Source organism: Solea solea, chromosome 1 (genome assembly GCF_958295425.1).
Source record: "Solea solea chromosome 1, fSolSol10.1, whole genome shotgun sequence".
NCBI classification, from domain to species: domain Eukaryota; kingdom Metazoa; phylum Chordata; class Actinopteri; order Pleuronectiformes; family Soleidae; genus Solea; species Solea solea.
Genome location: NC_081134.1, coordinates 45,137,828 through 45,165,359, shown reverse-complemented (window position 1 = coordinate 45,165,359; position 27,532 = coordinate 45,137,828). Strand labels below are relative to the sequence as shown.

The window sequence follows — 27,532 nt, the reverse complement described above, 5'->3', positions numbered from 1 at the left end:
TTTTTTAATGCACAAATTAAAAAAAAAGTGCACAAAGTAGGCTGACGGGAAACAGACAAATCCATTGAAGGGTAGTTATTTCTGTTTCATGTATTAGATGCATTGTAACGATCATGGCACAGTCCATATGAGGCATTAGAGGGGGAAAAGTTAGTTTTTATATATAATATTTATTTTTGGACATAAAAATATGAGAAAACAAATGACATTGTTTGTTATCATTTGTGTCACGTGTTTCTTCTATGTCACATCTGCTGTGTTCAGGTAAATAAATGAGCACAAGCCAATATTCCTATACAAGAGAATAAAACAGAGCAGCTCATGGAGCACATGTGCAGATCAGGCACTCAGCCCTCTCACTGAATGCTGTTGTTGCTGCTGGCTGCGTGGGTCGGGGAGGTGATGCCGTAAAGCTGAGTGTCGTAAACCAGGTGCGGAGAAGGGGAGGTGAATGGGAGGGGAGGTGTATGTGTGTGTGTGTGTGTGTGTGCGGGGGGCGGGGGGGTGGGGGGCAACGAGAGAGGAGGTGACTCTCCGGCAAGCATTTAGATACAACGAAAGGATCATGGCGGATGGCCCCAGGTGTAAGCGCAGAAAGCAGGCGAACCCACGGAGGAACAGCGGTGAGTGAAAAACTATTTCCGACGCGGTCCCGGAGCTCCTTCTCTCCCCGAGTTTATTTCCACTGAAAGTTGCTTGTAGTTTTTTTTTAGTTGCAGAAAGTGTCTGGAAGTGCAGAGTGAGCGCTGTGTGTGTGTGTGTGTGTGTGCCCCGTTATACCTGGGTCGCGTCTCTCTCTGCGCCGGAGACCGTTATAGACGCACCTCAGCCCCGTTACACACGGAGCGGCTTCGGTCCACGCTTCATTCTTCTTCATTCTTCTTCATTCTTCTTCATTCATTTCCACACACTTTGAGCTTCTTCACAGACTCTATGTTCATTCATGTAGTCACAGTGAGTCGAGTTTGAATCCCTCCCGTGAACTCGGACCTGTTTTGTGCGGAGACGGGATACCTGATTGTTATTGCGGACCTCGGCAGACTGCTTGTTTTTAACGAACAGTCAGGAGGAGAAAAAAAAAACCCATCAATGATCAGTGTTTTAGTGGCATAAATGTCACGGATACACATTGTTGCGATATAAACAGCAGTTTGGTTTGTTGTGACACAGTTACTGCGCTGCTCGAGCGGATAAATCGACTCTTCAATATCAGATCTATGTGAAGTGCGACGGCGGTGTGTGTTGTGTTGTGTTCAGGGACAGCGGAAAACACAAATGGTTGTTGTGTTGAAACGCGTCTTGAGCACTTCTCGTTTCTTCGCCCTTTATTCAACTTGCTACACTCAAGTGTGTGAGCGGTGTTCAACTCTCACTGGTTTTAGTTTATTGTTGTGGTTAAAAAACACAAAAGCCCGTAAAGTTAAATGATATACAGACAGAGAGAGAGAGAGAGAGAGACAGACAGAGAGAGAGACGGAGAGAGAGACGGGGTTAAGCAGGATCATGGATGGGTCATAACTGGGGTTCCGGGGAACGAGATACATCTCACGCGCTGTTTGTGTGAGCAGGCAGCAGCGCGAGCGCAGCCCATATAAGGATAGCGGATGCTTTCCATGCAGCCGCGCGCTGGGATTCCTGATTTGTGTTAGTGTGGACACGAGCGAACCTTTATCACACGCTGTATTTGTTTTATTTCACTTTTGCTTTTTTTATTTTAATCACTAATAATCACATGATTCATACAAACGCCATTGTTGTTTAGTGTACGCGGTGTTTGCCGCGCCGTGTTATCATCGTGACATGAAACATTGTTCATAACGGTTACAGAGTAGCGTCTCGTCAGGGCCGGACACTCTTTCATCAGGGCCGGACACTCTTTCATCAGGGCCGGACACTCTTTCCCCACGTCCCGGTCTCCTTTTATTCATGTATATTTGGCTCCATCTCGGAGTGAATTTGAAATGACTTTTGAAGTTGTTAACGTCTGTTTCCTGTCCGCGCATTTAAGAGACGACTTACCATCGTCTTGTGTCGCGTGTTACGCAGTAGAGACGTGGGTAAGTGTTGTGTCTCCCTCGGTGCTGTAAGTGTAAAGGAAGCCTGTAGATTTCATCCACAGGGCTGTGGGCTCGCGAGTTTCTGTGGTGTTTTCTGGTGTCGTGTGAATGTCCTGTGTCTGCACACAGAGACCGACACGTCGCTCTTGTCAAGTTCATTTAAATGTTCCTGTCTTTCATTTCCACTTTTTGTTTGTGGAGCGTGTGTTGCAATGACATGTCTGGGCTGCGTGCACACCTCAGTGAACAGTCCTGCTGTCAAGAAGAGGACATTTTAGAGACACAGGGAGTGTCCCACTGCTGCTCTGTCTTCAATAGACCGGCGTTGCTTGGTTTCTTCTTTCATTGAGTTACATATCCTAGTTTGTGCTGAACTTTTCTCATTTATGACGCAGCTATTGATATTTAAAGTCTCCTCCGTAACTAACAGATGTTTCCTCGGTTGCTTCAGCCCCATTTGTTTCAAAGGGTCATCAAGGTGTGTGTCCTTTGAACTCCTCACTTCTGACAAAGCAGCTGATCTGTCATGTAAATCACGTTCCCTTTGTATTAAGGGATCATTCCCCCCCCTGACAGCTATATTCAGTAAAATGACTCTAAAACATTATTTATCTTATTTGTTGAAATCCTCTTGAGCCATCAACATGCTGTGTAGCTCTAGTAATGCAGCAATAAACACATATAAGTCTGAAATGGATTGATTTGCTGGCTTCATCACTCATCGCCTACCTGCGCAGTTTATTGTGATAGTGTTTATTCTAACAGGTGAATCAGACATGATGTCATCATTATCAGATATGCTGAACTCACAGCGTTCTCTCCTCCGCTGGGCGTCTTTTCTTTGTCAGTGTGTTTGGGTTTTGAGGGCAGAGCTGTGACGGGAAACAGACAAAACAAAGACAAAACAAACTATATTATGTTTTCTGTTTTATTTCAGACACATTTATTTATTTGTTTATTTAAATTTTTTTACTTTAGATTTTTAAAGCCAGGTGAAACTGCTAACAAAAAAAGGCCATGAACACATTTGCTGTTGGTGTATGAAGAAAACAACACCTTAGCCCACAGTGACAATGTTGTGGTTCTAATTTAGTAAAGAGTTGGTCTTTTAAGGAACCTGTTCTAGCTTGGCTGCTTGTGCATTTTAGGGAAAAGAAACCTAGAAATTGATGAGCCATTGATAGGCCTCTTATATTTAAGCAAGGCCTTAAGAACCTTAAGTTGTGCCCAGTGTATTATGGTCAGTGGCTTTGCCAGGTCTCCAGAGAGAATCTGAGATCAAGGTGAGCTCCAGTCTCTGCTTTAAACAGGGAGGTGTTAACAGCCCCGCAGGACGACAGGTGTTTGCAATCGGTGGAATACTCCGGCTTCCTTTGTCACGTCTACCCGGGCAGATCCCCTTAGGAATAGCAGGCATTCCCTGCAACAATAATTTAACACAGCAATTTGGCAATAGTGGAATGCACAAGGTATTAACATTCTCTGCAAAAATACACAGGACTATGCTGGGACAGCTTTGGAGCTGGAGTTTTTGTTTTTATAAAAGTGTACGTAGAGTTTATTTGACTCATGGCAGTAATCGCCTCATCGCCTCATCTCTTTAATAGACCCGCTGACATTCACGGTTGCACCTTTACTGAATCATGCATCAAATAAGGAACATGAGGTTGGTGGCTTGGCACTTGGTGTCACCTCACGTCATGTTCAAGAGTATGTTTATTGGCTGCGTAAAACTATACTTAATCTAAACTTAGGACCCAGGTCTCGCTTACCCTGTCTGGGAATTAACAAAAACAACCACATGCTGTTAGTTTATTGTAGAACAGTAACAGAAAAATAAATGTGCTTCAGCTTCAGTTGCATGTTGTTTGGTGGAACAAGGTTTTTTTTTTTTGGTTTGTTGTTTTGGTGTGGACAGTGGAGGAGGAGGTGGAGGAGGTGGTGGAGGAGGTGGAGGAGGTGGGGATTGGCTCGGTTAGGTGCATATGCCACCTCAGTCCTTTTAAAGACATCTGTTTACGTTTAAAAGTTCCACCCTTCTTGTGTGAAGAGTTCAGCAGAGGAGGAAATTTTTCATTTACCTCACTGCTCTTCACGAAAACCTCCTTAGCAGCTTAATTTGAAAGTGCCAAGAAGAAAATCCCCCACCTCCTCTCTCTCTCTCTCTCTCTCTCTCTCCCCCCCCCTCTCTCTCTCTCACTTCTCTCTCCAGTCCTTTATTTTGGGGGGTTAAGACACAGTAGCCAGGGGTGGGTGCTGTTGATCGCCCTCTGACCTAGGCACCCATGCATGCCTGGAGTATGACTTCACCCCCCTGTGCCATTGTGAGGCTTCTACCATGTCCAATTGTGTTTGTGTTTAAGCCTGTTCAATAAGAGTGGAAGAGAGGAGCTGTGGGGTGTGTGGTGGTGGTGACAGGGGTGTTTCTTTTTCTCTGCTCCCTCCTTCTCTCCACCCTTTTCCTCCCTGACCCCTAAAACCGTGGGCTCCGTGTTCCCCATGGAGTTGAGAGGGGAGGGGGTGAGAGGGTGAGGGGGGTGAGAGAGCCCGTGTGAAACGGCTGAGGTGACTAAAGAGTTTTAGAACAGGTGACAATTGTGGGAGTGGTGCTATCTGACGAAAAGCATGACACACACGGCAGCGATCTCACAGACCTGTATAGATTTTCGGGGTAAACAAAGACATGAAGCGTCAGTAAAAACAAAGAACATGTAAAGAGTGTTACAGGTACAGCCTTTTAAAAAGCATGCGTGTAAAAAAGTTGGGAAAAGGCCCGTCCTCATCTGTCCTCGTCCGTCCTCGTCCGTCCTCGTCTGAGATGATGTGATGTACCACCACACTCCCACCTCTGTTAAGGCAGCTTAATGATTAGCTGCTCCCATGGAGGTTCAGCGCATTAGCCTATAAAAAGGTAAAGACGGGGTTTTAAACCTAGAGTCAGTTTCAGTAACCCCCTTAACTGTGCTTGGATGTGCTTTATTGGGGTTTTTGTGGCTGAATGCTTAAATAAACCATTGTGTGTTCAGGCTTTAGTGAGAAAGCCTGAGGAGAAAGAGCCTAGTTACCTTTGCAGTTTGCCTGCTCTACCTCATACACTTTCAGCAGCAGAAGAAAAGGCCCTTTCAGCAGGCCCGGCATGGGGAGGGAGAGCCCTTTTCACACTTGGCTTGTGGGAAACTTCTCCTCCATACTGTGCATGCCATTTGCATATGACCCATTCTTTTCCAAAAGGTCCCCGTGAGGGAGGAATCTGTGGAACGTTCACAGAATTCATCAAATCCCTCTCTCGCTTGGCCCTCGGCTTGAGGGTCTGCATCGCGGCATTCTCTGTGTGACATTTTTGTCCTGGAAATATAGCTTACATATGCATCACCACGGCGACAATACCCATGCATCATCGTGGCATTTCTGTTCGGTGTATTTTAAAGTGGCAACGTCTGCTAAATCGTCTGCTGTCTGTAGGGTCAGAGTGAAGGCTTCATTTAACGCAGCAGACTGGAGTTTCCCCGAATCCCCAGCATGGAGCGCTCCGTCTGCAGGACAGGACAATGCCATGGGGGGGCTGCACACTTAGCGGACCTCCCTCAACTGATGATGATAAATGATGCCATCCACAGATCACCCCGGAGGGACGAAAATATCTGTAGTAGCTGTTTGCTGGCAGGGATAAAAGAGGGGTTTTGGGGGGGAATACAAGGATGAGGTGGTGGGAGCTTGAAGCGACATGTCAGCTCAGTGAACTGAGCAAACACGTAACTGTTGCCCACAGAATGTAGCTGCCTGCTTTGCATCATGTCCGGTGTGAAAGCTCATTTATGTGCTGCTGCTGCTGCTGCTGCTGCTGCTGCTGCTGCTGCTGCTGCTGCTGCTGCTGCTGCTGCTGTCACGCGACACGACCTGTTGAGGAGCATCCAGAGTCTCACCCGCTTCATACAGACAACGGTGGAGGCAGATATTTGTTAAAGTGCAGGGTGAGGAGGTGCGAGGAGAGCTCAGCTCAACATTTGTTAAGATATTTTATGGACCAAACGATTAATCGAGACAATGATCGACAGATGAATCGATTAGTTGCAGCTCTGCTATTCTTTGTTAATCTGTCTGCTGGAGTGAGAGATAACTGTGAGATGTTGTGCTGCTGGTGGTAAATATCGTCTGAAGTTTTCTCAGTGCTCTGTCGATGTGTTTTAATCTCGTCTGTCTGCAGGCCCCTCCTCACGCGTCTGCCATCATCACCGCAGCCTCCCTCTCTCCACTCCCTCCACTGCAGTGTCATTTCATGTCTTCCCCCTTGTCATCATCATTTTCATCTGACGTACTATAAATACAATCAGTCTAGTCTCTTCTCAGTGTTCTGTCTCCACATCTAAAGTTATGAGTGGCTGGCACTTTGCCACAGTGTTCTGGTGATTGTATTGATTTCCCTCTCCAGAGAACACATCACTGATAATGGTAACACATTCATATTTACATACTGATCCCTGTTGTCCCATGTCACTACTTCCAGGTCCAGGCAGCAGTTAAAGAAATACTCGTCCATACCAATGTGTCCCCTGGTTACGTCACTGTCCATGTGTCTCACTTCTACCACCCGTGTGACTGAGATTATTTACTTTCACACACAGTCGGTGCTTCACTTAACCCCGCTGGATGTGATGGGATGTGCAGAGTAGTTCAGTGGTATGTGTGACCGTGCTCCTGGTCTTGCTGAATCTGACCCACGGCCTGTAATGCACAGTGGACGATATTATTGAGCAAAGTACACAGTGCAGTCGTGAGTCAGGGAACTGGAATTAAGCCAGTGGCTTTTGACCTGCCTCAGCCCACCTGATGTCCTGCATGTTCCCCACAACCCGTGTTCAGGTGTGTGTGTGTATTGGGACCAGATCCTCTCAGATGTTAATAACCAGAAGATCATCCATCTGTCTTCTTACTCTGACTGTCTCATTCCGTCTCTCTTTATCAACACAGTTTAATCCAGCGAGAAAATGGATTTATTGGCTATAGAGCTGCAATTAAGGATTATTTTCATACCTGATGAATCTGTTGATTATTTCCTCGATTAATCAATTAATCGTTTGGTCCATAAAATATCAGAAAAATCTTAAAGGTGTTCGTCACACCTGGAAATGATGATGTTCTCAAAGCAACATGATTGACTTTTTAATGATTTCTTTGTTCTCCAGAGCAAAGAAATGAAGAAAATATTCACATTTAAGAAGCTTAAACCATTTAATCAATTATCCAAATAGTTGTCGATTGATTTAGTAATCGATTAATCGATTTAGCTCTAATTGGCTACGTACGCTGTATCGCTCTGTAGTGCTAGTGCTTATTGAATCCGTTTGCTGTTGACCTTTGTGTCACAGAAGAACAAACAGTGAACGGCGAGACGGTTTTACATGTTTCGTAGCTGCTGTACCGTGTTGTCTGAAGAAAGACACCCCTGCCGCATGATTCACCGGCGACAGCACTCACTGCCGTTTGCAGGTCGTCAAACAGACTTCAGTCCGACTAAGCTCATGCACACACGAATAATCGGACTATGAATTGCATTTTACCATGCATGTAAAGTCAGTGAAGCAATGCCTTTAACCCCCCCCCCCCCCCCCCCATAGTTTCTCACACTTCAGCTGCTTCCTCCCCAGGTCACATGTATTCTTTCCTTTCTGCTCGGTCTTTCTTTTTCTCTCTCTCTCTCTGGCAGCTGCTTTGGCTCAGATTCTCACCAGCAGGTGCTGTAGACATGCAGCAACTCAGCTGTACGGCACTCATAAGTAACACCTGACAAAAGTATGAGATACAACTGCAGCCATAGTGAGTGAGTGAGTGAGTGAGGGAGGGAGGGAGGGAGGGAGGGAGGGAGGGAGGCAGAGATTGAAAGTTTCCTCTGGCAGGAGAACAGGGCGTGGCTCACGGTCAAACGCTGGCCTTCTCAAGAAAGACATGTTCAGAATAGAAAGAGAAAACGTGAGAGCAGAAAGGATGAGGAATGTGGGCTTTTTTCCCCCAAATCCTGAAGTCGATGTGCTTTCTTCAGTGCCAACTTTTCAATAAACCCCTTTCATGCAAATGTCTGGTTAATGGATCTTTTTAAAGGCCAGCACTAAGTGAATGGTTAGGGAGGAACTTGAATTTGAAGGGAAGGGAGAGTGTTATCTTTTCTTACATCAATTATGATGTACAGTAAGAGCTTGGAACACTGTTAATTGTGCTCTAAAAGCAAATTAAGAGGTCAGGAGAGAAATTATATGCACACTTTTATAATCATCATCAGTAATGACCCAGCACTCGGAATAAATTAACCCATAAATCATCAAGGCCTATTAATTAATACAGCTCAAATAAAAGCTAGCCTGTGTTTTTGTCACTTTGTGCTCTCCTGACTCACCGGTACCAGACACACATCAGAAGCGATCGATCAGCTTCTCAGGGCGAAGGTTACTTTGTCATTTTCTCTTGCTTCACTGTGAACAAAACCAGGAAGTGTGCGAGAGATTACGGCCCAGGATGCAACCTGAAAGCCCTTTATCTCTGTGAAAACAAGAGGCTTCCTGCGGCCCTGCTCCCATCCAGCCTACCTCCCCTTCCCTCCCCTCCGTCACCCACCCGGCCCCTAGCACCTGTGGCAGCCTATTTAAGGCTCCGCATCGTGGTTGTGGAGGCCATGAAGCGAGGCAGAAAACATGAAAGTGTTATGGCCAAGATTGTAGACATGGCAGAGGAGCAAAGAATTCTTTTTCTTCTTTTCACACGCACTTAAAAAGAGAATTTTCCCTAAGGGGATTAATGAAAAAAGTAAAGGTGAGCAAAGGAATGAAAGTGCACCTCACTCTCCAGCAGAAGGTTTTGTTGTACTTCATTTCTTGACTCTTTTGAAGAACTCTTATTTAGGCTTTTGCAAAGGTCTCCAGTTATTGGTCTCCATGGTAATCACACACTTCCTGCTGACTCCTTTTTACTCACATCACATCATTCAGATCAGAGGTAGATCTGTTAATCTAATCTAATATCAAACTTCAGGCGTCATATTTGTGCCACTTTCTTAGCTTTGATAATGGATGGATTGTTTTATGGAGTGAACAACAGAAGCACAGGAAATGGAGGTGGTCAGTACATCCACTCAACAGAGAGAATATGTTTGAAAAGTTGAAAATAAAACATCTATATCGAGACGACGTACACCAATGTCATTTTAAAATATGAGGATCTCTATGATCTGAGAATATTTGAGGTGTATGACTTGAGGATGTCAAGCGACAAATACGTCATTTCTGGCACACAATGGTGTATAAATTAGTGCTGTCAAACGATTAAAATATTTAATCGCGATTAATCGCATTAATGTTTAAGTTAACTCGTGATTAATCGCACATTTTTATCTATTCTAAATGTCCCTTGATTTCTTTTTGTCCCATTACTTTTTCTCATTTTAATGCTCTTATCAACATAGAAAAGTGGATCTGCTTGCTTTGTGCTAATGTTTTTTTTCACCTGCATAGTTTGAGTTATTCCTCTTATTGTGAGAGCCGCACAATAATAAGAAAGGCTGATGTGAATAAAGTGCCGTTTGATGTGTTGTTGCCGTAACGAGCTAATCCAAGCTAAAGGAGCTAGCGGTCTTCGGAGGTCTCCTTACTACGGTTCAGGGGTCTTCCAGCTTGGTTGGTAACACTGCATACATCGTTACTTGGATGTGGGGAGTGCGTCGAGAAATGATCCAGTGCTCGCCGTCCACTCAAACCGTAACGTTAGCCATCTACTCTCTGGCCGGCTCGCATGCCTGTTGTTTGGTTTCCGGTCTAGATAGATCTGGTGTGGTGTTGTAGTTTTTCTAACGTTACCCGTTGTTGTCTAGTATTATTGATGACTCATCAATGGTGAACGCACTGAAGCTTGTACGTTGTTAACCCAAAACTTCAGCCTTTAGGTTCGTACACCCTAAAACAACTTCAGGAGAATCCGGTGAAGTTTTTTTTTTTTTTTCACATAGAACTGACGTTTTATCAGCACTGAAACACTATTTTTTTTTAAAAATAAAATTGTCCCAGAGTGAGACAATCTCAAAATGCCGTTTTAGTGGATACAAACACTACACTACTACTGGAGATTGTTTGGTGTCTTCTTTCCTTCGTTGTTTCACTCTCTGTGTCCGTGACTGCATATATTATAATGTACACTTACATAAAGTTTTAAGTGCACGCTCAATGTCTCCATTTTTGGTGTATTTGTGTTGCTGTTGTTGTTTCAGGCCCCACGTTCAGGCCGAGCACATGTACCACAGCGTTTAGTAGTAATTTTGTAGGTTTTCGTGGATGAAGACATTTCTTGAAAGGAAAAAACGCTGTTTTTACTGAAAACTTTTTAAGAACAATAAGGAAAAAGAGATAGTAGAGGAAAATATGTGTGTGTGCATGGATAAGGCCTTAGAAATCCCTCGCTGTTGCTTTGAGTTGCTGCCACAGCTGGCAAATGTGGTTTGTCTTGACAGTGGTCTGCGTTGAATTTCAATGACACCCCCCTCCCCCACTCTCACACTCACACACACATCTCCCCTCCTAGTCTTATTATGCCATCACTGTTAACTGGCCCCTATTCACTGCAGTGTCCTGACTTCCCAGAGGGACCTAGATAAACAAGGGCTATTCAGTGAGTGAAAAGCTTGCCCCCTGCCAGCCTTGGGGCTGTCCTTGTTTCAGTGCCAGGCTGCAATCTCGCTCACCACCGACGCCAGCACCGGCGGGCGCTGTGCCACCAATTCTTCAGCAACAACACAGCACACTTTTAAGTGATTAAACTTAGACTTAACTGTGGCGTCTGATAAATGGCCCGTCATCAGTGCACGGTAGGAAAAGGGAGGAAAGCTGGATTGGTACAAGGAAGTTGTGGAGTGGTATGTTTGTGTCTTTCTGTGAGAGAGAGGTGTGGTGTGGTGTGGTGTACAGGCCAGGCTGACTTCCTGTTGTTATAGTCCATCAGGGAGATCAGGGTGGGGGATGCTCCCATGAGATTACCCCATGAGAGTCACATGGACTAACTGCAGTGCACTGAAAGGCCCTGTTATCTGTGTGTCTCTCTGTGTTTGTGTGTCTCCATGTGTTAAGTATGGTAAGCGTGTGCATTCCAAACCTCCACCTGAAATCTGACCTGAGCATGAACTGTCTCTGAAATGCTTCCTCTGCATTTTTCCCCTCTTTTTCTGCCCTTTCCTTCATCCTTCCTTCATCCTTCCTTCATCCTTCCTTCAACACGCCGGGTTGTAGCTTTCCTCTGAGATACGTTGAAGGAAGGATGTGCATCTCGGGTTTCTCTCTTCTAACTAGATGTTTAAAAGCTGTTTATTTGGTGTTGTTATCAATATGTTTTTTGTTGTTTTAACAAAGATGTAACACAAAGCAAAATATAGACAATACAATACTCACAAAACAAGGAAATAGAAACAAAGAAATAGTGCTGAACTTAGACCTAAATGATCTGTGACCAAACCTCGATACTCCTTAACCCAGCTCTCCATATTGAAACAATTCAATTCAATTTGAGGTTATTTAATCTACCTTATTTATAGTGAGATAATCATTTAGTAAGTAAGTATTGCGTTATTATGGATGCATTGTAAAAATATGAGATAATAATTAGGGATGCACCGAAATGAAAATTGTTGGCCGAAACCGAAAACTGAAAATCAGGAACACTTGATTTGAAAGAAGGAAAACCAAAACCGAAACACTGATGGCAATTCTGTACCATTGTTTGTTTTGTTTTTGTTGTTACGGCTGGGGCTGTGTGTACTTACCTCACTACAGTCAAGGCATTGCAATTGTATAGATTAATAGTCATGCTTCAAAGAATAAATCAATTAAGCTAACTAATATTTAGGAGGATCTCATCAAACGTATCAGACGATGGTGCAGACAGACACACAGCGACGCAGACAGACACACAGCGACGCAGACAGACACACAGCGACGCAGCCTGGGTCGTGTCTCGACACACTCCCCACGTCCAAGTAATGATCTTTATGACGAGGATCGAGTCCAGTCGTGATGAAGTGCACGGGATCCACAGATGGTTACAGTTGTCGTAGTTATCTCCATGACTGAAGGCCATTGGTAGAGCGACAAGGACAGTGTCCATTGGGCTGTTTGTGCTCCTCATGCCCCTCATACCTCCATCACTCCCTGACCAGCCAGCTAATTTACAGCAGTACCCTTCTAATAAAATGGCTGTCTGATAAATCTATTGAATCAGGACAGATGTCCACTGCTGGTGTGGCAGTGACTCAGTGTCTAGACGGGCGGAGATGTGAGCAGACGACTCTGAACATGATTCAGATCCAAAGGCATCTACCGTTTTCCGTCCCCTTCAGTAGAGTGGTACTGTCCAGTGATATGGAACGCCAGTGAAACTAAATCTTCTCCTCCTGCAGCGTCTGAGGGCGCTTTCACATCAGGACAGTCTGTGGGACACGGTGGGTGTGGTTTACTCTCACACTGCACACACACACCGACAGGTTAACGTCACGCAGTTACAACAGCTGCTCTTTGGGGCCGTTTTGCACCAAAGTGAAAAGAAATGCATGGAGATGAAAATCTTGAGGTTTCTTTTTTGAACTTTAGTGTTCAAACCTATCCTCGCTATCCTCACTTCCTCTCTGTGGTTCACTGTAGTCCAAGTCGTGACCTGAGAACCACTTTTTCAGGCGGACCAGAGTTGGGATGAGCTTTCACACCTAACCCCAAACAAAGCAGTCCGTTTAAAGTGGACCAAGCAGCTGTGGGGGTGAAAGCACCCCGAGAGTTAAACTGGTCAGTAGTGACAGGGAGAAACTCTTGCATGATTATAGACACGCGTGGCCATTCTGAAGTGCACCCAGGAATACCATTACAGTTGATTGAGTGCATTGTGGCAACAAGCCAGCAGCCTTACATTTGGGTCAGGCTTTATCTGGCCCTCTTCCTGGGATCGGGCAGAAGCCTAAGGTGGAATTCCACCCGATAATAATGATATTGGGCCCTGAGAGATAACACTGATGTAAAGCTGTTAATTGTTTATGATGACGCTATTGAACCCAAGCCTGCTCTTTCTTTTGTCCTTGGGGAGCTTATCCCTCAGGCAGCACTGACTGTGGTTTTATTAAAAAAACACAGGTTTAAATGGAGCAGGTCCTCTGATGGACAAGCAGATTACCATACTAATAAAACATACATCACGATATATAGAGAGGCCCCCTCTGAGTTCCAGCTATTAATATACAAATGTAGGGGATTACTGTCTGCTTGTCTCCGTGGTCGTGGAGAGGGGATTAGGGTCCTGGTCCAGACAGATTGGATTTAATATACGTGTGTGTGTGTGTGTGTGTGTGTGTGTGTGTGTGTGTGTGTGTGTGTAAAACTAAATTACAAAGCCCTTGTGTATGCACAGAGTGATCTCTGCTCTTTAGCTGAGATGTAACATTCTCTTATGTTTGTGGATCATTTATTACAGATGTGGGTCAGGTTTGACCAGTTAAGACACAAACAAAGTATTAATATTATATAATGATGAAATGATATTATCTCCCGTTGTTATATATTTTATATATATATATATATATATATATATATATGTACAATAATATAATATATATGTACAATAATATAATATGATAAATATATATATATATATATATATATATATATGTATATATATATATATATATATATATATATATATTTATATATATAGCTCTCACGTCTCATGTCATTAGATACCACCTGTTTCTAAGACAAACAGCCAAACTCTACATTGGCATCACTGTAACATTGTAAAAGAGGTCAATTTTAAACTAAACAAAGCAGAAGAATTCAGACAAACCCACTAACACAAAGCAATTCACATTCTTACTTACAACGAACAATTTGGTCATTTACAGCATGCACGACACTGAGAAATTAGTCGCAGTCTGGCATATCTATAGTGTTCACTCCAGCAAGAAATGTGACACCATTCCAGTCTGACACACTGCTGAATGGACAGATTATGAACACGTACAATAAAACTCCTTCAAAACACACTTGAGCAGTGTTTTTGTATCCTGATGCAGGAATATGGTCCTTACAAACCATGTGTACTCAGGAGTTGCTTTACTTCCGTGTGTGCTGCAAAAGTAAAGAGAAAATCCAGAGATTTGTTTTAAGTCTAATCTTCATCTCTCTGAATCCCCACTCCATCTGACACAGGATTAAACTGCGAGGGAATCCTTGATGAAAACACATGTAATTCTGTCAAAATGGGTTAAATCTGCAACGTATTGAAGGTAAAAATCTTAAGCGGTTATGGACTGTGACCATAATCACTACAAAATAAAAACAGTATAACAGTGTAGTATCGTGTCACGGAGAAGATGTCCTACAGATAGCAACAGGGAAATATCTTCCACCTGTTTTAACATGCGGCCCACACAAGAAACACACATACTATGGGCTGTTTATCCCCAAGGGCGCCCAGCTAAAGGAGAGACAGCCTCTTAATCATGTCCCTGTCCCATGTCCTCGTTATCAGCCACGATTAATGAGCTCTCCATTAATGAAACAAAAAAAACAGAAAACAGGAGGTGCCAACCCCTCTTGTAGGAGAGACAGTGAGGAGTGTGTGTGTGTGTGTGTGTGTGTGAGAGTGAATGCTCCCCAGGTGCGATGACATCACCCACCAAGGTAGATATGATATCTGTCACAACTGGCTTTTGTTCAGCGTGATGGGCTGTGTGTGTGTGTGTGTGTGTGTGTGTGTGTGTGTGTGTGTGTGTGTGTGTGTGTGTGTGTGTGTGTCTGTGTGTGTGTGTGTGTGTGTGTGTGTGTGTGTGTCTGTGTGTGTGTGTGTGTGTGTGTGTGTGTGCATACAAGTGGCCTGACAGTCAACATTGTGTTTCATTGTTTAAACCAAACCTCTCGGGTCTAATTTGTTTTGCTTTTGAATTTCTGTCTCCCCTTTTTTATCTGTGGTGGCTATATGACGTGAGGAGGAGGAGGAGGAGGGGAGGGGAGGGATGAGGAGTGCTCGGTACAAGTAGAAGGCAGTAGAGGAGAAGAAGGAGGAGAGGGGGGCGGCAGGTGCAACGGACACCCGGCACAATCACCGGTGCTCGGCACAAACAGGGACAGGAAATCAAGGTTGTCCTGGCAACCTGGCACTATCGATTAAGCATGGCCGTCTCCGGGCTCACATCAGAGTCCCACTGGAAATGATGCTGCCTCAGGTTTCAGGAGAGGAAGAGGAGCAGGGAAGGAGGGGAGGAGTCGATGGTGGATTGCGTCTCACCAACAAAGTGCTCGTCCCTCCCCAACTCAACTTCCAACCTCAGCTGCATGTTCTCTTCCCGTGGATTTATGAATGCAAAATGACTTCTCACCCACGAGTCATGACCATTACTGTGGCTGAAAACATTTAACACGCCTGTGTTCCTTCATCTCCTCCTGCTTCCTTTGTCTTGTCTCTGTGTATACTGTACGGGTCCATGTGGGCAGTATCTCCGGGGCATTAGTTCACATTGTGCAGTTTGATTTAAGGACCCATTTGTAAACGTGAGAAGTTTACTTTCCTATCTCGGCGGGGGCAAACAGGGCGCTGTGCAAAGCTGGCCTTTACACAGTGATTTCACCATCATTGTACACTGGGGTGGGGATGTTGCATAGCCCTGCACACGAGTAATCAATACACCAATATACAGTAGACTTGAAAGGCTGTCGGTGTATTTTAGACGAGCCATGTCATTCCCACTCGTTCCTCCGTGCTGTGTCTCTCTCTTTGACCTTTACACCGGTCAAAAACACCCAAGACGTTGGTCGTCAGTATGAAAGAGAACAATTGGCATGTGTATTTATCATAAACATGACACAACAGTGTAAACAGTACAGTGTCCACCAGATACACCACAGCTACGGCCATGGCTAAGTGGCTGTTCTCCACCCACAGGCCCTCAGAGTGAGAGCAGCCCAAAAAAGGTTTTAACACCTTTTTTCTGACCATATTTTCTGGTGCGGAGGCGCTGACCACTGATGATACACCACAGATATAAAAATGTCACTTCTTTTTATTTCTTATCATCAATTACGTCTTTATGTCCGTGTCATCCATTGTCTAAATGATCTGTATTTTCCCACCATTAGTGTAAAGCTGATGCTTGTTTCGCTGTAATCTTCTTTATTGGAAGGTCGACAGCACAAACCTCGCCCTGTTACCATCCATCCCTCTCACTCCCTCCATCCATCGAGTCAGTTGAACACAGAGCAGTCCTCTGTCCTGTCAACAGTGGACTTTTACAGCCTTTTTAACCCATAGTCTGCTGGTGAGCCATGCTCAGTGTGTCACACAGGGTTTCATTTAGCATGTTCAGTGTGTTGGATTAGAATATGAACACTCCTATCATGGCTGGATGCAGAATATGAAGAACCAGCCAGCAGCGTCATCCCCCAGCTTATATTTGCTATTTGATACAAGAGAAATATCAATATTTTCCATCCAGTGAGAATGTACAGGAAGATATTACCACAACATGTCATACATTCATTTAAAGCCATTATCACAACTTTGTTATTTTAGTTTTTCATAACTGTTACTCAGCTTTTAAACTAAATTATTTCCAAACACTTCAGAGTTTATTCATATTCTAACTGTCAGGGGACAAATCAATAGTCAGCAGCACTTTCCAACTCTGACTAATTGTCAGTGTGTAATTCACATTAAACAATGCCATGGTTCACTAACACACACACACACACACACTAACTCTTGCTTTGATGTTATTGATGTTATGTCATAATAACATATTGTAGGAAAACATCAGAGAACTTTCATTTAGATGAACACGATTCTCCTGAATGAAGCTGCAGTTGCCACACACACTAACAGTGGCCACAGTAGAGATGCAACCAAGTGAAGAGATTGAAATAAAGTGGAAATGAACACAACAAAGCATGTAGCCTAGAGTGATGTCTTACAAGACAGTAGGGGCGCCTAACATCCCCCCCCCCTCCCCCTCTCATCTCTCTTTATTTGGGGCTATTCTGGGCTGGACTAATGTCCCGGCGATGCTACGCGCTGAATGAGTCAGCGGTCATTATGGTGTGCAGACAGCACTCTGCCAGAGGCCACAGGAGCCAGTCAGTCTAATGATGAGGCCAGTGAAGTGCCAGGGACCAGAGTGCTCAGGATGTCCTATAGCTCCATCCAATTAGCCCTTTTCTGGCCCCGCCCATTGTCACCGTTTCTTAGACCACGCGGGACAGCTGAGGGCGGACGAGCCATTTATCCTTTCTCCCATCATTAATAGAGCATTTCTCTTTGTGGCGTCAAAGCGACAGGTTTGTGATTGATGTTCACGAGTCTCCTCTCTTAAAACATGCCTTGAAAAGCAATACACCTTTATTCAAGGTTATTAACTATATGCTGGTATGTGTCATTCACGGCTCTCTATCTGTTGTAAATATTGTATAATTCAGTCCAAAGAAAGAGAGAGAGGTGGTGGTGGTGGTGGGGGGGGGGTGTTCAGCCACAGTCATCCTCCCCTGGGAGAGACTGACTGAACAGGAATGTAAACATGGCAGCTAAATAAACTGCTGCGTGGGGCACAGAGAGAGAGAGAGAGGGAGTGGAGAACACAGGGAGGACAGAGAAGGAGAGTGCCTTTCGAGGTGTCAGGATCACTTAAAGACAACGACAGACTATTACAAGCGAGATCTTTGCGGGTTGAAGAGGAATATATCCCCGAGTACGCGGTCTGAAGCACGACAAGCGCAATAAAGTAGATCTTCTTTGTCCATTAGCTGGCAGAGGCTGTAATCAAAGAATTTAACCTGGGAGGGAAGGATGATATCCACCCTGCGCCGAGGCTTACAAGGACAGCTCAGCATTCCTCTCCCTCCACTCCTTTTAACACCTTATCTCAACCTCTCGCTCTAAAATAAGATGCACTCACACCCTGTCACATGGCACCAGCCATCATCCACAGCTCCACAAATACTCCGTAGATGTTGAAAGCTTGAAAGTTGCAGGTACAGTTTTTGGTTCTGTGTGCCTAACTTTGAAATAAAACATCTATTTGTAGTATTTTGTAGGTGTCAGGTGTGTCTCGTCTTTAATGTGACTTGTTAGACTCATCACAGCCCACTGTTGTTGGTCTGTGGGCCTCACGGTTTGTGGCACCTATCGTCGTCTTTCCACTGGTCCCGACGTTAGGCACAGAATCAAGTCCAAAAGCACGTCTCTCCATGTGTTCTTCTTCAGCTCAGCCCACAGTAGACGTGTAAACCTCCAGGGTTGTTTTGATGTGGTGATCTGACTGTTGAACACAGGTGCTGCCGGCTGCTTCTGGTTTCTTTAACCCGTGGCAGGTGGCAGCCATTACGGCTCTGTCTGGAGTAGCAGACTGGCACCGTTGCCATCCCACACTGTGACTTGCTCTGTCATTAAACATTGACTATGGATGGATACCTGGCAGCAGCATAGTTGTAGATGAGTGACCCAGGCACAGTGTCATGCTGTCACCTATCCCTTCCAACCACTGAAGTACCAGATTTTCTTTTATATCCCTGGTTTCTCATCTTCTGCGTTGCTTTTTTCTCTCTTTCATTTCTTTCAAGGTGGATCAAAGCCTCTGCGGAGGCACATGGGACCAGACTCAATGTCAACAAGTTGTTTTCTCTGTGTTCTTTCGGTCTTTGCTTCTTAGTTTCCTAAGACAGCATCTCTCCTGTTTTTACTCCATATTACACTTAACGCTGTGGTGCATAACTTTTAAATATAAATAATACACAACTACCTCTGTGTTTCTCAGTATGGTTGTGTTCAGATCTTGAGTCAAGGGACATGACTACAAACTTACTGGAGTATAACACAAAGGCGTGCCCACAAAACGTTTCAGAAGTAGATAAAGTAACTGCTTTGGCATGATAAATGCCTCTTGTCCCTGTCTGCCCCCGTGCTGCAGCTGTATACACACAAACACTCCCTTAGTCAGGTCCAATAATATTGCTTGACAGCCATTTCAGATAAAGGACACACCATACAAATGTTAGATCATTTCAGTTCATTAAGACCAAACAGAGAAATGTAATAATAATAATAATAATAATAATAATTATGATAATAATAACATTAAAAACACCAACAGTTGTGCAGTGCAGCTTCACACCAATAATACGTGTGAGGTCCTAAACAGCATCTTAACCTGGTGTGTGAGCTTTGACTCATCCTTTATTCATTCCCATTACAGGAGCATGGGAGTTGTTCTCTGCCTGTAGTTGCTGCTGTTTCCTCCTCTATTAGAAAGACAAACGGCTGCAGTGCGAGTGTACCTCGTCCTCCATACATAACTAATGGGTGAACATGAATGAAATATGCATGTAGCATCTCTCTCTCTCTCTCTAATACAGATCACAAAGACAATATGGTGACACACATGCATTGTAGGTGTATATGTTGTATGTATAATAAGCATTTTTGGGGGGTCTTTGATTGTTTTATTTTTGTGGGTGTTACTTGGAAGATGAGTAAGAATTTAATACAATTTGTTTTGAGTTTATAGTTTTTTTTTCTTCTGATACTGGTTTCAAGATGACATAAAAGACGGTCAAATCCTTGAAATCCTCATTTGGGGCAAGAATTATAACAAAAACACAAAAACAATAATACTACACTCACACACAAAGAAAAGACACACACTCTTCTACACACAGGCCAAACAATATCAGCATCTCCCGGTTTTGTTTAGAAAAAGGACAGAGAAAGAGAGGAGGACTACAGCTGATGGGAGGAGAGGAGGGAGCAAGATAAAGGTTAGGAATAGTGATGAAATGAAGAAATGTGCTACGCCAGCGACTCCGGCAGGAAGAAGGACAGGAGTGAGCATTTCTGCTCACTGGTTGAATTTTTAAAGGTGTGGGGAGGGGTGTGTGTTGTGCTGGCCTAAGCAGGTCCATGAGTATCAGCATTGATTGTGGACTCTCATCCACTCTCCCTCTCTCTCCCCCTCACTGCAGTAAGACTGATCTGCGACCTCAGAATGCCTTAAATCAACATGTTCTGTTTCAGATTTTTTTTAGCACTAACTTGGTGTTTTGAGCGTGGCATTATTGTGTGCGATGACGTGTTTCAGTTACGGCGGCGATGCATGGGTTATTATAGGAGCACTGGAGCAGTAGTCCAGCCAATTGGTCTATAAGCTTAAAACATTTAAATCGAGCAGGGGCATTAAAGATAGGTGGATGAGAAGGTCAGGCTTTACTTTGAATCCTCACACTCCTCATGGCAGAGGAGAGAGAGATGAGGCACAGAGGCAGAAAACTCTGTTAGGGAAGAGGGAGACTACGCTGCTGTAATGCTCTTTATTCTCTTTCATGCTAAATTTAGCAGGTATACCACTAGAAACGTCTAATAACCATTCACATTTTCCCCCCCGGTGCTAAAATTGTGACATCACAAAAGGTGGATGAGCAGAAATGTATTTGACAGCTCAACGGAGCCCAGATTTATTTCAAAAAAACAAAACAGTGTCTCTAACCCACTACTGTCCCGGAACTACTCCCCAGCCAATGACCCACTATTATGGCCACACAGTGAAACACATACATGAACAACACCCAGTGACTCTTTCAGTCCATCTTTCAATTGACCCCCAATAATGAAACATAGGACACTTAATGCTGTCACAAGTTGTAAAACACAAGGTTTGCTAAAAAAAAACCATTCATGACTATTTACAGGCGAATGTTCATCATAGTGTTCATAGTGAAAAGATTCAGGAATTTGCATCATTGCTGAAACTGAAGAAGATAATGAAGACGTTACTTGTTCATTCATGCGTTACATTAAAAAAAAAACATTTCTATATTGGTATAACTGGTTTCACCTTTCAGACAGTTCCTCCAATCATCATGCAGAAGCCCAGAACCCGCCCACTTTGCACTGACTCCAAGAGAAGCGGAGCTTCCGTGGAAGTTACGTTTTGTCCAATCCCCGTCAAGCTCACCACAGTGAAAAAACCTGTTCTGTACAGTTGAAGTGTTTTTACTGCAGAGGCCACTACGGGAATACTAAATCATATGCTCAACACCTGATTCTGAACCAACTGGGAACACGTCTGGCATTGAAATGTAACTTAAGAGGGCTTAACTTAGAGGACTTAACTAAGAGTAACTTAACTTAACTTCCTGTGCTGTCTTAGAGCGATCGCCACGCATGTTGCTGCAGATGTAGGCAAATGTACCTTTAGTAGATGCGTTTAGATGGAAGATTATTAAATCTCTGATCTCTGAGTAGAGTAGAAACATGCTGATACACAGCCATATGAACATAAAATGGCTTAAAAACATCACCCTCCTTCCTCCATCCCATTGTTAAATGGAGACCTTTCTCACTAATGAGAGAGTGTTGTGTGTAGAGGTTCACATCAGCTCCGTGGATGAGAGGGTATTATAGTAAAGTGGCGGGTGCCTATCCAGCACAGCAGCACACACACACAAACTATACCACGGTAATCTATAATCTGTGTTTGATGCCAGGCCTGTGGTCATCATCCACATTTGTTTGGTCGGACTGACCTGGATTTTAACAGCATTATTAACCTTTGCTGGTTTTTCATGCAGTTTGTATTCATACATAAGTTTCATTGGGTGTGTGTGTGTGTGCACAGGCAGAATACTGTTAAGGTTAATGTTGAGTGTAATCACTCATTTAGGCTCGACTTTGCTTTTTATTTAGTGCACAATAATGTGCAAAGTGCGTCCTATACATTATACATGAGAGTGCATTGTTGATTTCACTTGTCTTTTAGTTCTTTTTCCCCCCATTTCTTTTATCCGTCTCTATCTGCTCTGTAATCTGCTCTGTGCTGGAGAAGCACGCCTCTCTCTCTCTCTCTCTCTCTGGGTGTTAGTATTATTAATCCACATTTTCTGGTCATTTCACTGTGTCACCATGTGCTTGCTGGAAATGCAGCAGACAGTGGAGCTGTTGGTGGTGACATGTACAACTCACAATGGCGCCAGCTGCTTTTATTGGACAATAATGGGAGGCTGCCATGGATAACTTAGAGGGACACAGGCACAACCTTCCATATGGAGGTTTTTTTTATTGAAGACAAGATGTTAGGTGCACATGTGGACCATTTTGCTGTCTAACACATGTAAAACATGATTTATTTATTCATCAGACAGTAACACCTAGAACAGTGTGTGGGTGCGGCTCAAGATGTGGATGAATGATTGTTTTTCCCTCAAGGTTTGTAAACATGCATTCCCGATGATGTGACGCACTGTGAGACACGAGTCCTGATGAAGAAGTTTAGCATGTGTGTGAGCGTGTGAGCGTGCTTGTTGATGATGATTTGAATATCCCAGGTCACTCATGTAAACTGGGTTGACTTATACAGCAGATTATGTATATTGTTATGTATGAACTGATAATAATGTAATCACAACTAAATGAGCCAGCTAGTAAATTAATGTTGGTTTATTAGATTAAAATAAACCAGGAGTTACAAAATGCTAAATAGGAGTTAACTATAGACAGAGTGAAGATCTGTTGATAATAATATTGACATTCTTCCAGCATGATTACATAAAACTGACACGAGGCTGAATCTGATTCATGGAAAAGATAAATATTACTATTTTAGCAGATTCTCTCTGTCTCTCTGTTTGTTTGTCTGATAAAACAAAACACAAACATGCGACATCTTCTGTTAGAGACTAAGTCATAATTATATTGTTGGTGTGGGTAGAGTGCAGCCACACACACAGGTTGAATCCAATGTGAGCCAGGCCATTGGTGGTTTCTGGTTTAGCTGGTGGCTAGTTATTAGCATGTGGAGCGCCATTCTTACTATCAAACAAACTTAAAAATAATAACAATAGTTCTTATTCTTCTATGTACTGGGATGGAAAGTCTGGCACATGAAGATAAACAGGCAGTATTAATTTAACTATCATCGTTGGACTTAAAGAAATTCCATTTAATGCCATTTCAGTCTGATTAACATGTAAACCTGTATTATAAAATCCCCTTTTGAGTTGGACTTATTAATTCAAATTCATGATAAATGAAGTGAGTGTGGTGTCTTCTTACTGTATGTATTTTAGGTTAAATAAATGACACGTCATGTGTAAACTAGGCGAGCGCAGATCAAACTCCACTGGCCATTTGGTCTCACCTGTTGGTTATCAGTTTGTTTTTTTCTTTTTTGTGCAAGTCACATGGTTTGTGGCGTAACACACACACACACACACACGCACACACACACAGCCAGTAGAATGTCCTCTGAAGGAGTCACCATATCCTGTCTCCTCTGGCAGGTACTGGAAATGTGTCAGCTCTGTTTTAGCCACTTCAACTTCCTCCTACTCCTGAGATAAAACTTCCCCACGTCTGCAGGGGCCTCAGTAATACAGCATGTGTGGAAACACACTGCTGTCTGCCCACTGTGGAAAAGATGAATGTGGTATAAATTAAAATTCAGGCTAACAATATACAGGACAAAAGCCAGCCGTGATTTTATTTCATGTTCCTCTATGGAGCCAGTTTCTCTCTCTGTTCTCCCTCGACTTTCTCCCCTTCCTCTCCTTGCTGATGTCCAGTTGAGGCACCTGGGAGGAAGCAGCTGTAGGTGGTGATTACAGTTCAGACTCCAAAATAACCTCTCCTCCTCCCAGCTCTGCGCTCTCCCTCAGTTCTCTCCTCCTCAGCCGCCCTCTTCTGAACTTCTCTTTCTCTAAATCACAATCATCCACATAACAACAGTAACATGTAGAGATTTAAGCCCAAACCAAAGGAGCAACGTCACGAGAACGGGAGCCAAACTGCTCTAAAGGAGTTCGTCTCAGATGGATTTCATTAATCACTATTGCTGTGTGTGTGTGTGTGTGTGTGTGTGTGTAGCCATGTAAATAAAGTGACTAGCACACATTGCCTGCCTCATCAATATGAGCAAAGGTGAGCTCAGCTCAAAACAGATGAACAGGATGAATAATATTAACTGAGCATTCCGGCATATGACCTCCCCTTGCTCCACCCACATCTAGTGTGTGTGTGTGTGTGTGTGTTTACTAAAGCTCCCATCAGTCACACGCCCGGAACATTTCAGACACACACACACACACACACACACAAACACACAAACTACATACATACTGTACATACTGACAGTGAGTGATCAGTGATGTGTCTGACAGCAGCAGTATACACAACCACACACACACACGCTGTAGCACAAGCTGTAGTCATGTCGGTGGTGTGACAAGAAGAGCTGGTGCTTGGACAGAACTGTCTTTCTTTCCTCTTCCCCTTGGCTGTGGAGCACATCTCCACAGTGGAACAGGAAGGGCAGTGTGCAGGGTCACGCGCTGCCCAGTGGAATTCCCCCTGAACTGCAGGGAGCTCACAAGGGCAAAACTTGTCTGTGTTTGACCCAGTTCAGATAATGGAGTGATAGGAAAAACAAAGCGCAAACTCCTCTGAGCCTGTCATATCAGATCCTGTCTTTACAAATGTTACTACAACTAACAATTATTTTCATCATCGATTAATCTGTCGATTATTTTTTCGATTAATCATTTGGTCCATTATGTTGATCGGTGTTCGTCAAACCTGGAAATGATGATGTTCTCAAATGTCTTGTTTTGTCCACAAACCAAAATGATTCACTTTTAATGATTTCTTTGTTATCCAGAGCAAAGAAATGAAGAAAATACTCACATTTAAGAAGCTTAAACAATCGGAAATCTTGTTTTAATCATGAAAAAAGCTTCAAACCGATTCATTATTATATATTATATAACCGATTATCAAAATAGTTGTTGTTTAATTTAATAATCGATTAATCGTTTCAGCTCTAATGGACACATCACACATTTTGACATCAGCTCCGGCGTTTGCTGCCCTAAAGTAGGAGGCTGTGTTACGTTGTGTCCTCAGTAAAACTCATTGAATCCCTATGAACGTGGCGTTCCTTGTGGAACCAAAGGGAGTAGTGTCATGTAACAGCTGTAGCCACAAAAAATATAGGTCACTCATTCAGCAGAAAGTAGTATGGCAGTGGCAGTGAGGCAGATATGCAAACATCCATCATATATTCAGATATAGGCTTTGTCTTTAGGACAGAATCTTAAGTGTTTGTTTTTCTTTTTGGGAGTAGTTGACTTGACATGAAAAAGAGAGGCGGATCTAGCCCAGAAAACATCTGGCTCTTCCCCATTAAATGACTTCACATCATGGCTGACATCACACGGGATAGTCCCGAGAGTCCATTCCAGTGATTGCGGTGTGCTTGGGTAATTGAGGTCCCACCCTTGCATACAAGAAACCCTGGTCTGGCTCCATCCTTCTGCTTGGAGCGGGGTGTGTGTGGGGGGGGGGGAATCAACATCTGACCAAAGAGGGGAAGAACATGACTCAGCTGAATGAGACAGATGTCATGTAAGCGTGTCCTCAGGAAGTAACAGCACTCTTTGGATGTTTGTCCCATTATCACAACATACTTAGTCTGTGTCAGTGTAAACATGCATGTAAACAAGTGTAATTCTGGTTGTTGTAAAGGAGGGTCCCATATATCCCACACTCTACAGAATTAACACTGTTAATTATACAAATATTCCTCTCACACTGATCACGTGACATTCAAGTGCTACATTTAGTACGGAGGTAGAATGCATCATAAATGCCATTACGTGTATTTAACATAATACATGTAACTAAATAAATCTGAACAGAATTCTGAAATTACATATTAACCAGCACATACATTTATAGTATGTGATACTATATGTATATAGTATTATATATACTGTATATATATATATATATATATATATACCCTAGAATTCCAATTTTTCTCCGCAAGCTGTCGTCCACTGTGCTATTTCACAGGGAGCCAATCATAAAATAGTATTCGTTGTTGCTGGGTAAAGTCTGAGAATAGATTTCCGCTGCAAGAACTTGTTCCACAAACGTCTTCTTCGCGCAGCCAAACCTCGCCGTTAGTCTCGCGAGATTAATGAGGGTAAAGCCTTCACGCTGCAGTAAAAGGTTTGTATTCAGATTAAATTAAATAATCTATCTAAATAAAATATTAAATAGAGGATCGATTTGAGTCGTTTAATTGATCTTTTGGACCCAGCCCTATTCCAGTGTTGAATTGACTTAGTAAGGTGATACAACAGAGTACATCAGAGTAACCACAGCAGCGCTGCTTGACTCACTGTAGGACCATTATTATAGCAAATGAGAGTGAGAGATCTGGGCCTATTGATTCCCTGAGCTGGACTGTCAATACTCCACTTCGAATTCTGACACAGCAAACTAATGGTCTCCGGGGTTAGTGGCAGCCAGACACACACCCACTCACCATCCCAGCACCTATGGGTGTAATGGACAAAAAAGAGGCCAAATCAATACATCAATACAGGACGACCCGCCTTCACCTGCTGCCTCAGCCATTTCACCAATCAGCACCATGTTGAGAGCATGCATTAACAAGGATGCATGGAAACAAGGGAACATGTCCGCCCCACTCATGACAAATGGAACGTGGCCTGTTACAGCACTTCTCTAGTCTCCATGATCCCTCAAAGTTGCTTTACATTACAGTTTTGAGATTCACCCATTCACTCACATGCACACAGCGCGTCCATGTGCAGCACTATTTGTTCCATCAAACACTTTCATAGCAATTCACACGCTGCTTCACAGCCATCAGGAACAATACGGGGTTAACTGTCAGCATGTAGACTAGTGGAATACCCGGAATCAAACCCAACCTTCCGGTTGAAAGGTTACTCACTCTACCCCCAAACCCCCCCCTATTGCTAGTAACTAGTTCAGTCAGAGCACTATTTGAACTATCTTGGACCAGACTATTCATTGATTATTGTATGAGGAGTCTCCTAAATTGTGACTTTTGGCGGGTCTGACACGTGAACTGTTAACTTAATTCCTGTTGACATGAGCTGTATTTAATTTTGTTTGTATGTATGTAATGTTTGTATATTTGTATTGTTCGAGTTGAAAGTAAGAAAAACCAATAAATATATTGTTAAAATAAAAAACTAGTCAGAGTATTGTGCTGAGAAATGCTTTGACGTGGATTTATCAGCAGCAGCAGCATTAAAATGTTGATTACTGGTTTAAATGCTCCGATTGGTCCGAGTACACACACACACACACACACGTGGACCAAGTATTTCTCGTCTGGTTTAGCAAGACACATGTCTGTAACTGTCTAACTGACAGGCTGTCTATAGTCCACTCTCATGGTCATTTAACAGCAGGGTAATGGTGTGAGCCGTGCTGGTTCACTGCTCTTCCATGTTGTTGCCCTGGAGGCTGGTGTTGTGGGGAGAGAGGGCTAACCCTTCCTGATCACACGGAGGGGAAAAGGCCACTTTGCCTGGGGAGAAAGGAAAGGACGTTACAGTGGGGAGGGGTTTGCACTGCAGGGTGACAAAAGAGCT

The 27,532-nt window shown here is 43.5% G+C and overlaps 1 protein-coding gene across 1 annotated transcript in view; it reads left to right on the top strand.

The window, feature by feature from the left end:
* Positions 1-510: 510 nt before the first annotated feature.
* Positions 511-27,532, top strand: part of zeb1b (zinc finger E-box binding homeobox 1b) — a 55,896-nt gene continuing 28,874 nt past the window's right edge. Inside the window, exon 1 of the mRNA XM_058628789.1 lies at positions 511-623. Within this exon, the coding sequence (XP_058484772.1) occupies positions 566-623 (58 nt within the window). The 5' untranslated portion in view covers positions 511-565. The remainder of the gene's footprint in view (positions 624-27,532) is intronic.